The 14,246-nt window shown below is 33.3% G+C and overlaps 1 protein-coding gene across 1 annotated transcript; it reads left to right on the top strand.

Moving 5' to 3' along the window:
- Positions 1–914: 914 nt before the first annotated feature.
- LOC129948917 (uncharacterized) lies at positions 915–6,088 on the top strand. The gene is made up of 4 exons (XM_056060064.1): positions 915–1,699; positions 2,033–2,459; positions 2,542–3,112; positions 3,411–6,088. Exons 1-4 carry the CDS (start codon positions 915–917, stop codon positions 6,086–6,088), a joined length of 4,461 nt encoding a protein of 1,486 aa, XP_055916039.1.
- Positions 6,089–14,246: the final 8,158 nt, after the last annotated feature.

The following is a 14,246-nucleotide window of genomic DNA, read 5'->3' as shown; positions in this document are numbered from 1 at the left end:
GCGAAAACAGGTTTTGTTGTTTACTCTCGCTCCCAACAAACATTGTAAAATAACGTAACTTTTTTATCATTATTTTTGCATTCCTTTTGTTATTCATATTCTTACATGCTAAGTCTAACTTTTAAACAGAAAATTCTTTCTCTTACATTTTGGACACCACAGAGTACACACCTAACTTGGACATTGGTAACAAAACATAAATTGTACAATACATTACATTAAATTACTTATAATATTGAATATTAAATAACATTTACATATACCTAAATTTACTAAACTTCTTTTTTGGCAAAGACTTGTTTTTACAAAATTAAACATTACAATACAGTCCACAAACAAACAAACAAAAAATACTATTAATCCAAAACATAATGGTCCTTCGAGCCGGATAAAAATTGATCAGTGCGTGAAAGTTTAATTAATTAAAACCTTGTGCATACAATTTTTCCAATATATATGTATGGTTTTTTATAAAAAAGTGCTCCTCGTAACGGGTCGATGCAATATGATGAACACATGATTTTTTTTTTTGCATGAAAACTTTAATTGCATGAACAATTATTTAATTTATACGGTTATATATTATGCTTTGTAAAATTTATTGGCTAAATTCTATTTGATATCGCAAATAAAATTCTTAGTCAGAATATAGAACTGTCAAAGACATTGATTTCTTCGAGAATTTTAAGAATTTATATGGCATTTTTTCCATAAACTCTTTGGCATTTTGGTGTTAAACTTATCATAAAAAATTAATTGAAAACTATAAAACTACAAATAGAACGTGTTGTACATTAGAAAGCATTGAATGGTACACATCTATATCTTGCAATTATTGCACAAATAAACAATTTAGTCATCGGTATAAGAACAAAATCTTTTTTTTTTTAATTTAAATAAAATTTGTCTGCAAAATGAATATTGTCAAACAAAAACGCGGTCGTGCAAAGGGTACAATCACTAGGGTTTCAACATTTTCGGAATCAGTCGTCGATTCCACCCCTATTGACATGCTAGAAATTCAATTAAAGAAACTTCAGGAAGCTTGGTCTGAATTCGTTTTGCAGCAAAATAATTTATACGAGTTCTACGACCAGGAAGGTTTCCTCGACCCTGAACCCGAATACGGGGAATATGAAACGAAATATTTCGAAGCGTTTTCTAAACTTTCTGGGTCTATAAGAAAACATCCAGATAAGGATCGTGATGAAGCATCAACAATAAATGCTTCGGTTTTGCAAAAATCAAACTCTCGTCAGTCGGTCGTGTTGCCAAAACTTGTAATTCCAGTTTTTATTGGAGACTATAAGGATTTACCGGTTTTTAAAGATTTGTTTACGGGAACAATTGATTGCAATGTCTCCCTAACCGGTACGCAAAAATTTCAATATCTGAAATCATTTCTGGGTGGTGAAGCGGCTACTCTTTTGAAGCACATTTCGTGTACCGAAGAAAATTATCTCGAAGCTTGGGATAAGCTTGAAGCGCGTTACGACAAAAAACATTTAATCGTACAGTCATTCATTAAAAGTTTCATGGCCTTGCCGTCGTCTAATAATTTGAATTTAGAAACTCTTCGCAAGCTTACAAATGGAGCTGATGAAATAGTTCGTGGTTTGAACGCGTTACAAATGAACTCTAGAGATCCTTGGTTGATCTATATTCTTGTTCAAAAATTGGACAGTGAAACAAAACAAGCGTGGGCAAAAAAGGTAGAGTTTCGGGATGACTGTACCATCCAAGAATTTCTTCTGTTTTTACAAAATCAGTGCAGTTGTCTCGAATCGTGTAGCTCATTCTCTTGTCCTATTAAAACATTGAACAAAGTTTCAAACAATATTCGGTAACATTTCGTTGAAGCAAAAACTACTTGCCCAAAGTGTAAGGAAGATCATATACTTCCATTTTGTAAGACATTTCTCGCTCTTGATACTACCGCGCGTCGCGAATTCGTTAAACAAAACTCGATTTGTTTCAACTGTCTTAGAGTTGGACACGCATCTAACAAATGCAATTCTAAATTTCGGTGCAGGTCGTGCAATGCTAGACATCACACCTTAGTACATGAACCTAGAATTACATCGACTAATAAAACAACTGAACAACCATCGACACAAAACCCTTCGAACTCCGCTGTTACTCATCATTCTCTCGAATCTACTCGTAATGCTCATTCATCTCTCGAATCCAACGTTATTAAATCTACAATTCTCCCTACTGCCGTCGTTAAGGTTCAGGATAAATTTGGCTCTTTTCAAAACATTCGAATTCTACTCGATTCAGGATCCCAAATCTCGTTTATTACGGAGAAAGCTCTCCAACGTTTGGGTCTTCCTAGAAAACCATCTCGTATCCCTATTGTTGGAGTCGCATCAACTTCTGCGGGTACAACCAATGGTCTCATTTCGTTAAAACTACACTCTCGTTTCAATTCAAATCACATAGACATAGATTGTCATGTAATAAAAAAACTTACGTCTATGCTTCCGCCACTTTCGTTGAATTTAAACACAACACAATTTCTTTCGTTGGATCTTGCAGATCCGAAATTTTATGAACCAGGAACGATTGATATGCTCATCGGAGCAGATAATATTTTCAACATTATTCTCGAAACACCAAGGTGCTCCTAACTCTTTGTTGACAATTTTTGGATGGGTAATTGCTGGAAGCTATGATCGCACACCATCCAGTGAAGCTTTCGTTATAAAATCATTTTGCACACAGCTTGATTATGCCAAGTACTTTGATTTGGAACGCTTTTGGCGTCTAGAAGAGATTTTTTATGAACAGCCTTTGTCTATTGAAGAACAAAGAGCTGAGGATGATTTTATTCAAACTCATAGTCGCCATACAGATGGTAGATACATGGTTAATTTACCATTCAAACCCAATTGCAAACCCACATCTGAAAGCTCATCTCGAATCGCACTCAACCGACTATATTCAATGGAAAAGAGATTCGTTCGTGATCCTGAACTTCAAAAACAATACTCTTCCTTCTTAAACGAATACATTTCATTGGGTCACATGGAAGAAATACCTGTTAAAGAGATAAACGATTCAGATTCTTACTATCTACCTCACCACGCCGTGTTCAAGGCTGATAGCAGTACAACAAAAGTGAGAGTTGTTTTTGATGACTCCGCAAAGTCATCACCTGATTCGAGGTCCTTAAATGAATCCCTTTTCGTTGGCCCTGAAGTCCAATGCGACATATTTACAATATGTCTTCGTTCTCGTCGTCACGTATATACAATGTCTGGGGACATTGAAAAGATGTACAGACAAATCTGGATTTCACCAAAACATACAAATTATCAAAGGATTCTATGGCGAGAAAATCCTGAATCTCCGATTAAACACTATAGGCTTTTAACTGTAACCTACCTCGGCTGCTTCATTCTTAGCGAAACGCGCGCTTAAACAACTAGCTTTGGATTCTGCTGAAACACACCCTCGAGCTTCTTCAGTTATCCTTAATGACTTTTATGTCGATGATTTGGTAACAGGCGCTGATACAATTGAAGATTTAATCGCTCTTCAAAAAGAGCTTGTTGAGGTTTTGTCACTTGCCGGTTTTAACCTTCGTAAGTGGACAACTAATTGCTGGCCACTTCTCATATCCTTCCCTGAAGATCAACGGGAACTATCTCCTATCGATTTTGAAAATTCTCTGACTGTAAAGGTCCTCGGGCTGCGCTGGTGTCCATCTGGGGATTGTTTCTCGTACAAGGTAAATTTGGACCAGTCAACATCATGTACAAAACGTTCTATCCTATCCGAAGCATCGCGCATCTTTGATCCCCTTGGCTTTTTAGCTCCGGTCGTGGTAGCTGTAAAGATATTCTTTCAGGATTTGTGGAGAGCGGGTGTAGGATGGGATGACCAAATCCTACAGGAACTTTCGCATCGCTGGATCACTATACGAGAAGAACTTCATTTATTGGAATCAATCCGTATTCCGAGACTAATGTGGACAAATAAAGTGAACTACGAGTTCCATGCATTTTGTGATGCTTCCTTGGATGCATATGCAGCTGTAATCTACTGCAGAAGTGAAAATCTAGATGGGACTGTCTCAATTTCATTAATCGCTGCTAAAACGAAAGTTGCTCCAATCAAAGTGCTCTCACTTCCTAGACTTGAGCTTTGTGGAGCTCTTTTATTAACCCGCTTAGTTAAAAAAATCAAGATTTCGTTACAGATAAAACATATGCAATTATTTGTTTGGACAGACTCGTCCATTGTCCTACATTGGCTAGCCGCACCGCCCAAAAAATGGTCAGTTTTTGTTGGAAATAGAACATCAGAGATAGTTTCATCTATTCCGGTGAAATCCTGGAATCATGTTAGATCCGCCGACAATCCTGCTGATGTTCCATCAAGAGGAATTCCGCCATCTCAACTCGAGTCGACTGATATCTGGTGGAATGGTCCAGTTTGGCTTAAAATGAACCGCAGTGAATGGCCTAAAACTCAACATGATTTGCAGAACGTATCAAGTGATCAGCTGGAGGAAAGGAATTCTAATAAAGTCCAGGTATTCGTATCCCAAATAAATGAAAACAACATTCTGAGACAAATAATTAATAAATCGTCAGATTGGATAAAATCGGTACGTGTGGTTGCATACATTTTTCGTTATCTTAAAAATCGTCGCCTTGCTCCGGAGCTACGTGATCTACAAGCTCTTTCAACTTCAGAACTAAACCACGCTAAAACTTGCCTGATAAAAGCTTCTCAATATATTTTATTCGCCGCTGAAATCGAAAGTCTCAACAAATATAAATACTTGCCTTCGCGATCTAAACTCTCATCAATTGCCCCTTTCCTTGATAGTGAAAATGTCCTTCGCGTAGGCGGTCGTATACAAAACTCTGAACTGTCGTTTAATGAAAAACACCCAATAATTCTCTGCAAATCGCACCCAATAACAAAACTTATAGTGGAATATACCCATAAACATTATTTACATGCAGGTGTATCATTAATGGTGTCTTTGCTAAAACAAAATTATTTCATTCTAGGCAGCCGAAACATTGTCAGAAAGGTAGTAAATGACTGCATTGATTGCTTCAAGCAAAGAAAATCTACTTCCGAACAAATGATGGGGAATCTACCAATCGAAAGGGTTCGTTTTTCAAGGCCATTTAGCAAAGTTGGCTGCGATTATGCTGGACCTATCACTCTTCGTTTGGCTCGTGGAAGGAACCCTAAATTTGTCAAGGGTTACATAGCTCTTTTTGTTTGCTTTGTGACAAAGGGAGTTCACATCGAGTTAGTGGGTGATTTGTCATCCAGTGCATTTATTTTGGCCCTAGACCGCTTTGTATCGCGCCGAGGAAAACCAACAGAAATATGGAGCGACAACGCCACAAATTTCCATGGTGCTAAACGGTTTCTCGGGGAGATGCATGAATTGTTAATGGACCAGCAGCGAAACAATATCATTGCAGATCATCTATCTAAAGACGCCATTGATTGGAAATTCATACCACCTTCTGCACCCCACTTTGGTGGGCTGTGGGAGGCAGGTGTGAAATCCGTGAAGAAGCACATCACACGTGTCATTGGTGAACATATACTTACCTACGAGGAGATGTATACTCTTCTCTCCAAAATCGAATGTTTACTCAACTCACGCCCAATGTGGCAGACCTCCGATTTTGAACCAATTGCACTTACTCCGTCACATTTCATGATTGGAGAACCATATTGTGCAATTCCTCAACCTGATTTAGATTTTTCAAAATTTTCGATAAGTTCTAATTGGCATCTTTTACAGACTCTCATGCAAGGTTTCTGGAAGCAGTGGCATAAGGAATATTTGACATCATTACAAAACAGACCCAAATGGCAAAAGGTTCAACGAGATCTACAGAAAAACGACATGGTGTTGCTCAAGGAACCGAATTTGCCACCTTCGAAATGGATACTTGGACGAGTCATAGAAGTTCACCCTGGTGCAGATGAAAGGATTCGTGTGGTTACCGTTCGTACCAAGAATGGTGATTATGTTCGACCCATCGTTAAGCTAGCGCCTTTGCCGTTTTCTGAAAGACCGGAGTCTTCCAGGGGGGGCTGAATGTTTTGTAATGAAAAACATAAGTCTACACTATGCCCAACAATGTCCCATTTCACCCTAACTTTACATTCAGCAATTAAAATTCTAAATTTACTCTCGCTCCCAACAAACATTGTAAAATAACGTAACTTTTTTATCATTATTTTTGCATTCCTTTTGTTATTCATATTCTTACATGCTAAGTCTAACTTTTAAACAGAAAATTCTTTCTCTTACATTTTGGACACCACAGAGTACACACCTAACTTGGACATTGGTAACAAAACATAAATTGTACAATACATTACATTAAATTACTTATAATATTGAATATTAAATAACATTTACATATACCTAAATTTACTAAACTTCTTTTTTGGCAAAGACTTGTTTTTACAAAATTAAACATTACAATACAGTCCACAAACAAACAAACAAAAAATACTATTAATCCAAAACAATCATGTTATATAACAAGACCATACATATTATACCAACATAAAACATATATTTTTTTAATTATATAAATTGTTTATTTATAATAATCAGCACTTTTTTCCACTATCATATCATATAAACAAAAGTGCTATATTTTGTTAATAGAAAACACATTATCATAATTAATATAACAATAATGTGTTTCTTCCTTTTTGGTATAAAAGGGCAAAGCAAATTAAACCTAGCAAGCATTCTGTTCAATAAACTGGTAAACATACAACTTATAGTGGCAGTTGCTCTTTTATTTTTAATAGTTTGCTTTTCAACGCTTGCATCAGTAGACAAGCTGAACAAAATTACTTGGTCGCTTGGCTCTGCTTTTAAGCATCACTCGCTCCACTCGGTTACACATTATGGTCGCTTGGCTCTGCTTTTAAGCATCACTCGCTCCACTCGGTTACACATTATAGCTTCAGCATCACTCTTATCACAAACGCAACACCAACGATACAATTTATTTTATATATATGTGGTTAAAAATAAAGCTCTTAAAAAAGGTTCAACTTCTTTAGATCTAGTCTAGATTAGTATTGTACTTAAATATACTCGTATGTTTTTTTTTGCAAAACTAACCGGCACTAGAATAATTGCCTTATTCTCTGAAATATCTCTACATACATAACGTTATGACTAATTTGAAGAAAGATCGACCTCATTGATGTTTTATTGATATTGCTGTAATGAAATATAATACATAATATTAATTTTCAAAAGAGAAAATATAAAATATCCACATAGAATTATGTTTGACTCGATCCACCTCGTCCAAAAAAAAAAAAAAAACAAAGATTGATAACATTATACTTGCGTCTCATGTTCTAATTTTTCAAAAGAAATTCTAAAAGTATACATATTTTGATTTTTGTACATATTGTATTGTTTCCCACGAATAAGTCCTTATGCAGAGAAAAACGTGTGGTTTACTAAATAAGAAATCATTTTGTAAAAAAATTGTCATTTCAAATAATCTGTTTGGTTACTCCAAGAAATTATTGCCAAAAAATTAAATTAGTACCTTTGTGTGCGACGTCTTTAAAAAACAAACAGTTAGTGATCTCAAAATTTCTTAACGATTGCAAGCAAATTCCAACGAATAAAATTTCAAAACTGAAGGAAATGTACATAATAATATGTATGTGCTCGTATATCATTTTAGTCATGAACCCATTTTACTGCTGAATTAAATGCAAATTGAAAATACCTCCGGGAATTCAAAGTGGTAATATAAGTAAAAGAATGCGAAGGCTTTCAATCTTATGCGGTTCAGGAGATTTGTGTTTTCCAAACTGGCCAGAAATTGTGTTAGTATATTACAAGAATACATCTTCGAGTTTGTATATAGTACATAAAGAATCGTGTTCTATAAAATATAGCTAAAGTAATAGAATTTTTACCTCAGCCCCGCCGCCGTCGCCTCCTTCGCCATAGCGTTTGAAGTAAACTCTCTTAAATCTTTATGTTACATATGTACATACATGAATATACCTTCCAAAGTGAGTTGAAGGAGTTGACAATAAAAAACAAACGAATGGTAAAAGAGGAAAGAAATATAATGTAACATAACATAACTCTTTAGGGCAGTTTCAGATAGAGTTTTGAGAGGACACCTATCAACTTTTATTTAGATTGGAAGTCCAATTGTGTAGAAAATCAATTGAACAATTGGGTCGCACTTTCCTGCAATAAAATAGGAACAATATAAAACAAATTTAGTAGGAAATTGAAATTACCTCTAACATAAATGAAGACGAAATTTGTGGGGACATTTTGAACCTAAATTATTAATTTTTCATAACATTGTTATACAGCAAAGGCTTTTGTTGGCCAACACAGAAGAACAAATAATCATATTTATATATTATCATATAATTATGTGCGCTAGCAGCATTTAAATGTAAAATCACCAAATTTATTTCTATTCTAATTCTATATTTATTGTAAATAGTTACACATTATCTAAAGTTGGCTGGAATTTTCTAGGACAAAAAAGAACCATGTATTGGTATGTTGGGTGGTTAGCAAATGTACATAAATATGGTCCTTGATCGATTCAAATACAAACTTGGCTTATTTTTTGCTGTTTAGAACAGTTTTTCAACTTATTAATCTTAGTAGTAATACCCTTGTCATGATGGTTCATGCTAGAGGTCTTGGATTCAATCCCTGCCTGTACCAACTAGTTTTTTTTTCACGGGTACTGCCTCTCTCTCTTGACAAACCCTCCAAAATAATTCTTGTCATAAAAGTGCTTTCTCAAATTAGCCGTTCGGATTCAGCTTAAAACTGTAGGCCCCTCTATACGTAACAACATTTCTCGCAAACAGGAGTGGATGAGAGTTGTAAGTCACTAGTTCTCAAAGGACTGTTGCACCACCTAATTTTGTATTTAAAGCCTTTCATTTAGGGATATTTTAAATTTACCAAACAACTTCTTCGAACGCCAGCTTTTCTCTATATTTAGGGAATTTTGGGATGCCTTCTCACAGAATTTATTCTTTGTCAAATATGATACACACAGTGGTCCCAAACAAATTACTGAAATAAACACAAAATGAGTTACAAAAATCTTTGTGGGAGCAAAAAATGGTTGCAATGCCTTTTTATCGGTTGGGTGAAAAGTCACAAAGCGTGAAATTATATTTGTTAGCCAGTCAAGTGATATTTCATATGATATTCATTTGAGTGTATGTATTTGAAAAATAAAGTATAACAAAAATAGAAAAAACCAAAATTTGATATGAGAGAAGTGCTTATATGTTGAGGAAATAAGTGTTGAAGCACGAGAAAATAAAATTAAAACATACTGAAGAATCAAATACAAATTAAACATTCAATATGCCTTTACTTGCAAAAACTCCCACATGTCATAATCATAATTATTCATAAGTAGGGCAACCATAAATATGTCCTACGAAACTAGTTTTAAGCGCTTATAATATACCCTTAAAAATCAAATAAATGCCCTCAAAATATGCTCGATAAATGTAAAAGATGTGCATAGCAAGTGTTATTTGCTTTGGGAAATTAATTTATAATAACAATACCAATCAAAAAAGAAAAATCAAAACTCTCCTTCTTCACTCCAACTTTTTGGAGATAAATAAAACATCCAAAAAATTTGTTAAGTAGAAAAAGAAAAAAAAAATTAAGTTAACAAAGCAAATTTATTTTTGAATAACAGGAACTTTTTAATGTCAGCGATCGATAAGAAAATGTATTTCAAATTTTTGTTTGCAGTAAATAACTAACATTTCACTAAAATTTTTGAAAAGGAAGTTTTGTCTGTTTGATCCAAAAACACTTTTATACATGGAAAAGCTCCGTTCATCTTCAAAAGAAGTGATCGGAGCGTATTTGAATGCTTAAACTTCAGCAATTGTATAGTCTTCTCTTGCTATGGATTTCTTTCCTGACAAAGCTCTTGCAATTACTTTTAGCGAGCATTTTTTCCATTACTTTTTCTATTTTTTTCTTCACTGATTTGGCAGCCTTGCTGTTATTGCTGTAGATTGTCTTCACTGCATCACTTATAATTTGTGTGCTGGAATTGAGGGATAAACGATGTGATTCAAGTTTTGAAATTGATATTACTAGAAACCCATATCTTGATGTGAAAAAAAATGTATTCGGCTTTCAATTCTGTTTTTTTAAGGTCTTTAAAAATGTTTACTGATGCAGCTTCCTCGTTGTCAAAAGTATCAAAAACCCGCACAGAAGTGCTTGGTGTAGTAGTTCACCGCTTCAAGCCATGTGACTGGTTGTGGAGGAAGTTCCAGTCCAGATTCTTTGTCTCTAAAAGTTTATACTTTGGATAGAGCTTTAATTTTTTTCTGATTTTTTTTGGTTCTTATTAATGCTTTGTTTTTATTCCTTGCCTTTACAAAAAAAAATATGCAATAATAAGCCTTTTGAAAGCAAAAATGCAACAATATGCATTTTTAGCGAAATATGCAAAAATAAGCCCTAACAGATGACGTTTAAAAGACGAAGATTTCAATGAAACGCATTTCTATCACAGTCTCGAGTTAAAGTGATGTTAACAAAAAATATGTTCGAACATATTTTTGGTTGCCCTATTCATAAGTATATATCACAATACAAAATAAAAATAAAAGGGCTAAAATGTTGCTGTTAAATCGAACATGCACTAAATTAAAAATAATGACGTTAATCGATAAACACATTTGGCTGAGAGTTGGTTATGATGTTATTGCAACATTGTATAAATCACTATTTTTAAGATATTATGTTTGTCACTTTGACAAAAATGTATATGCATTAATTTCAAAGGTTCTAATGCACTTTAAGACAAGTGATATTAAGCAACTTTGTTGTGCTTTGCGTTTTTAAATTAATTGCTCTATTCATATCAAGTTTTAATCCCTAGAACTTTACATGGACTTCGATGATTGATATTTGAATATACTCGTCGGTATGTATATGTATATTTAGGTAGTCGTATTTAAAATAACTTCTATTGCCAATATGTTTTCTTAAAATATGCTTATGCAGATATTATTAAACTTTAAATCTTCAAGTATTGTTCTCTTAATAAGTACAGTATTTATTGTTTTTAAATGATGGAAATTCAACTATATCCTGTTTCTGTTAAATAACTTCGTTTGTTTTATTTACAAAATTATGAAAATAGATGGATTTACTATTAGTAGACATACAAGGCTTGAAAAAAGCAGAAATTAATTCAATATTTAAAAACAATCAGATTTATGACAAAAAGCCGCATACAAATGGTCTAGCGCACACATTGTATGTTGACTTTTAATTGATCATCAATTATATTGCAATCAAGACAAGTGTACGTCTAGCTTTCCATATTACCATCTTCCTTTATGATAGATTTTCACCCTTTGCAGAAGTTAAATCGGAGAGGGTTAAAAAGCAAAATGCGAATAAATTTATATTTTTTTTTTAGATTCTATACCTACATATTTGAAAAGAAGAAGCACGTAATTTTGTATGTTCTTTTGGTAGAGATAAATATTGTGAAACGTGCTCTTAACATTTTAACTTTGGTACACGATTATATTGCGCTCAACTACCGTTTCATGGCATTAAAAATCATTTAGGCCAACCTTTGAAGCTAAAATAAAGGAAGGATTTTAATTTGAAAATCTCATTAAATAAGATGACAAAAACCGTTTGTTGTTGGCATTTGAAGTCAAAATCATACCATCTAGTTCAATTTGTAAGGAGTTTTGAGTTTATATATTATGTTATAATATCAACAAGGGCTTAAGGTAATTGAAAGATGTAAAAGATTGTGCATACTGTGTAAAGTGTTTTAATGGTGTGACAATATTGTTAGTACCTTGTTTTAGTCTGGATACAATTTTATTAACTGTCTTCTATTAATTATTTTGTGAACATAAAACGAAAATAATTAATATGGAAAAGTTACAATAAAATTGGTAATACAGATATTTAGCAAGCTATTGCGATTAAAAGTAAAGATTTTCTGCAATTAGTTGTAAGGCTTTCACATCAAAGATTCAAGTTAGTTTTTGGTTCAAAGATTAAATTCAAATTGTTGTAACTAGTAGTTTTCAAGTACGCAATACAAATAAAATTTAATAAATTTGCTGGTTCAAAGAGCATTTTAAATAAAGGGGATAAGAACAAAGACAGGGGATGGAAGCTTAGACATTCAAACTTCAATTTTATTTACCTTCTACTAATTTAAGAAATTTACTCATATTCCTTGAGCGTTCTTTCTTAATGAAGTCAAAATTAGTGTCGGATCTTAAAAATCACATTTAACAACTTTAATTAAAGTAGAACCAATACATTGACAAACATAAACACACAGCTTTGTCCAGAAAAACAGTATAGACATGTGGGTATGTTCACATACTAATTCCTTTATCCATGATATGACAATTATTCTTTGGTGAGATTGTGTATGTTAATGATTTCACGAGATATATATGCTTCCGCTCATAAAAATATCTAGTGTACTTTGGTCCTTACATTTGACCATCACCAGTAGACGTACATTTCGATACACAAAAACATTTTCATTCCGTACAGCTAACAGAGTATAAAGCTAGATGGTATATTCTGAGTGTAATGATGTGCTAAAATTCCCTGAAGCCATCACGTAATAAGCCAAAATTCCATTTAGAGAACATTCATGCCATTGAAAAAGAAGGATATTCAGCTCATATCCTAAACAATATATGCAAAGATGATTGATCCATTTTGGAGTCTGTATGAACGCCATAACATCATCAAAATAGAAAACATCCTTACAAACAGGAGACAATAATCGATTTCAGATATTGAATTCGGGTATGAAATGAGAAGGGGCTGTAGTTTAACCAAAATTATTTTGATAAAAGGCAGTCCAATTATTAAAATAGACTTACATTAATAATGTTAATAAATGTTTCATAATTGTTATTTAATAATAGTTAATGAAACCTAATTAATTATATTACCTTAAAAGATTAAGCAAAACAACAAACTAACTTATTATAAGTATTTAAAGATTGTTTTCCTACAAGCCATGAAAATTCATAAAAAAATAAGAATTAAATAAGGGTTGGTCCCCTAGACCAGAACTGTTTTTAAACAGTTTTAAAGAAATATATAAATTAATTGGCAATAATATGGTTTTAAATAAAGTTTTGTTGTTTTAAAACAGGTTTTGAATGAAAGCCGATTATTATCCCTATTATGATTGGTGAATTGAACGTTTGAAGTGAGATGTTTTCATTAGCGAACTAACAGACAGACATACTTTAGTTGGCGAACTTGGCGAAATTACAAAATAAACCAAAATGATAAGCAACATAGATTTGATTTGTGGAGAAAACGAAAATTACAGACAAAAAGTAACAATGCTATTCGAGACAACTCTAATGTCTTGGAAATCCCTAATCATCTGTAAGTAAAACAAATATTTTGTGCTGGAAGTTCTTTTAATTCTAATTAATTCCTTAAGTATTAGATCATATTTTCGACTGAATAAGGAAGCGTTTGTTTTCGCATTAAACAAGTTGGAAGTCCAATTTAAAAATGCAAGCACCTCTTCAATCCGTTATACTAACACTAGCTTGTGCCCCTAGATTTTTTGCTAGTGGGAATCATCAGAGAGGCAATCCTCGGTTTCCTTAGTATTAAAAGAAGTTGTGTGTGCAATTGAAGACCTTTTCTCTCACGATATGAACCAATCTTCCAAAACTATATGACATTTAAGTCGAATCAACGGTTCCCAATTCGAAAACGGTAATACAAATTTCTCACTCTCAAACGTTTATTCATTCGACTCGCCAATGGTAATAGGGGTATGTAGCTTAGTTATAATTTTTGTTTTAAAATGTTTGAAGGGTAAAAAGAATATATTCCAACAAAAGCAGGATCTATTTAATCTAATTTCTTGAAATAATGCCCAATATCTTAGTATTGTATTATTAACTCTTGAATAAACTTCCTCATAAGTGCGATTTTAAGTACCTATGTAGGTATTGTTCATTTTTTAAGAATAAAGTTTTTAAAAATTTGTGGTCCAACCGTCTTTCCTCAATAGTTTTGCCGATGATGGTAAAGTTGTATATGTAGAATTCCAAAAGCCTGCTTTTTTTGGCTTTGACTCTGGTTATTTTGTTTTAGTTTTAATAGCATCAGCATGTATGTATGTATGCACAATACACATACACTT

The sequence above is a fragment of the Eupeodes corollae genome, chromosome 3 (genome assembly GCF_945859685.1).
Source record: "Eupeodes corollae chromosome 3, idEupCoro1.1, whole genome shotgun sequence".
NCBI classification, from domain to species: domain Eukaryota; kingdom Metazoa; phylum Arthropoda; class Insecta; order Diptera; family Syrphidae; genus Eupeodes; species Eupeodes corollae.
Note: the sequence above shows the minus strand (reverse complement) of the source record. Positions and strands in the feature narration are given on the sequence as shown.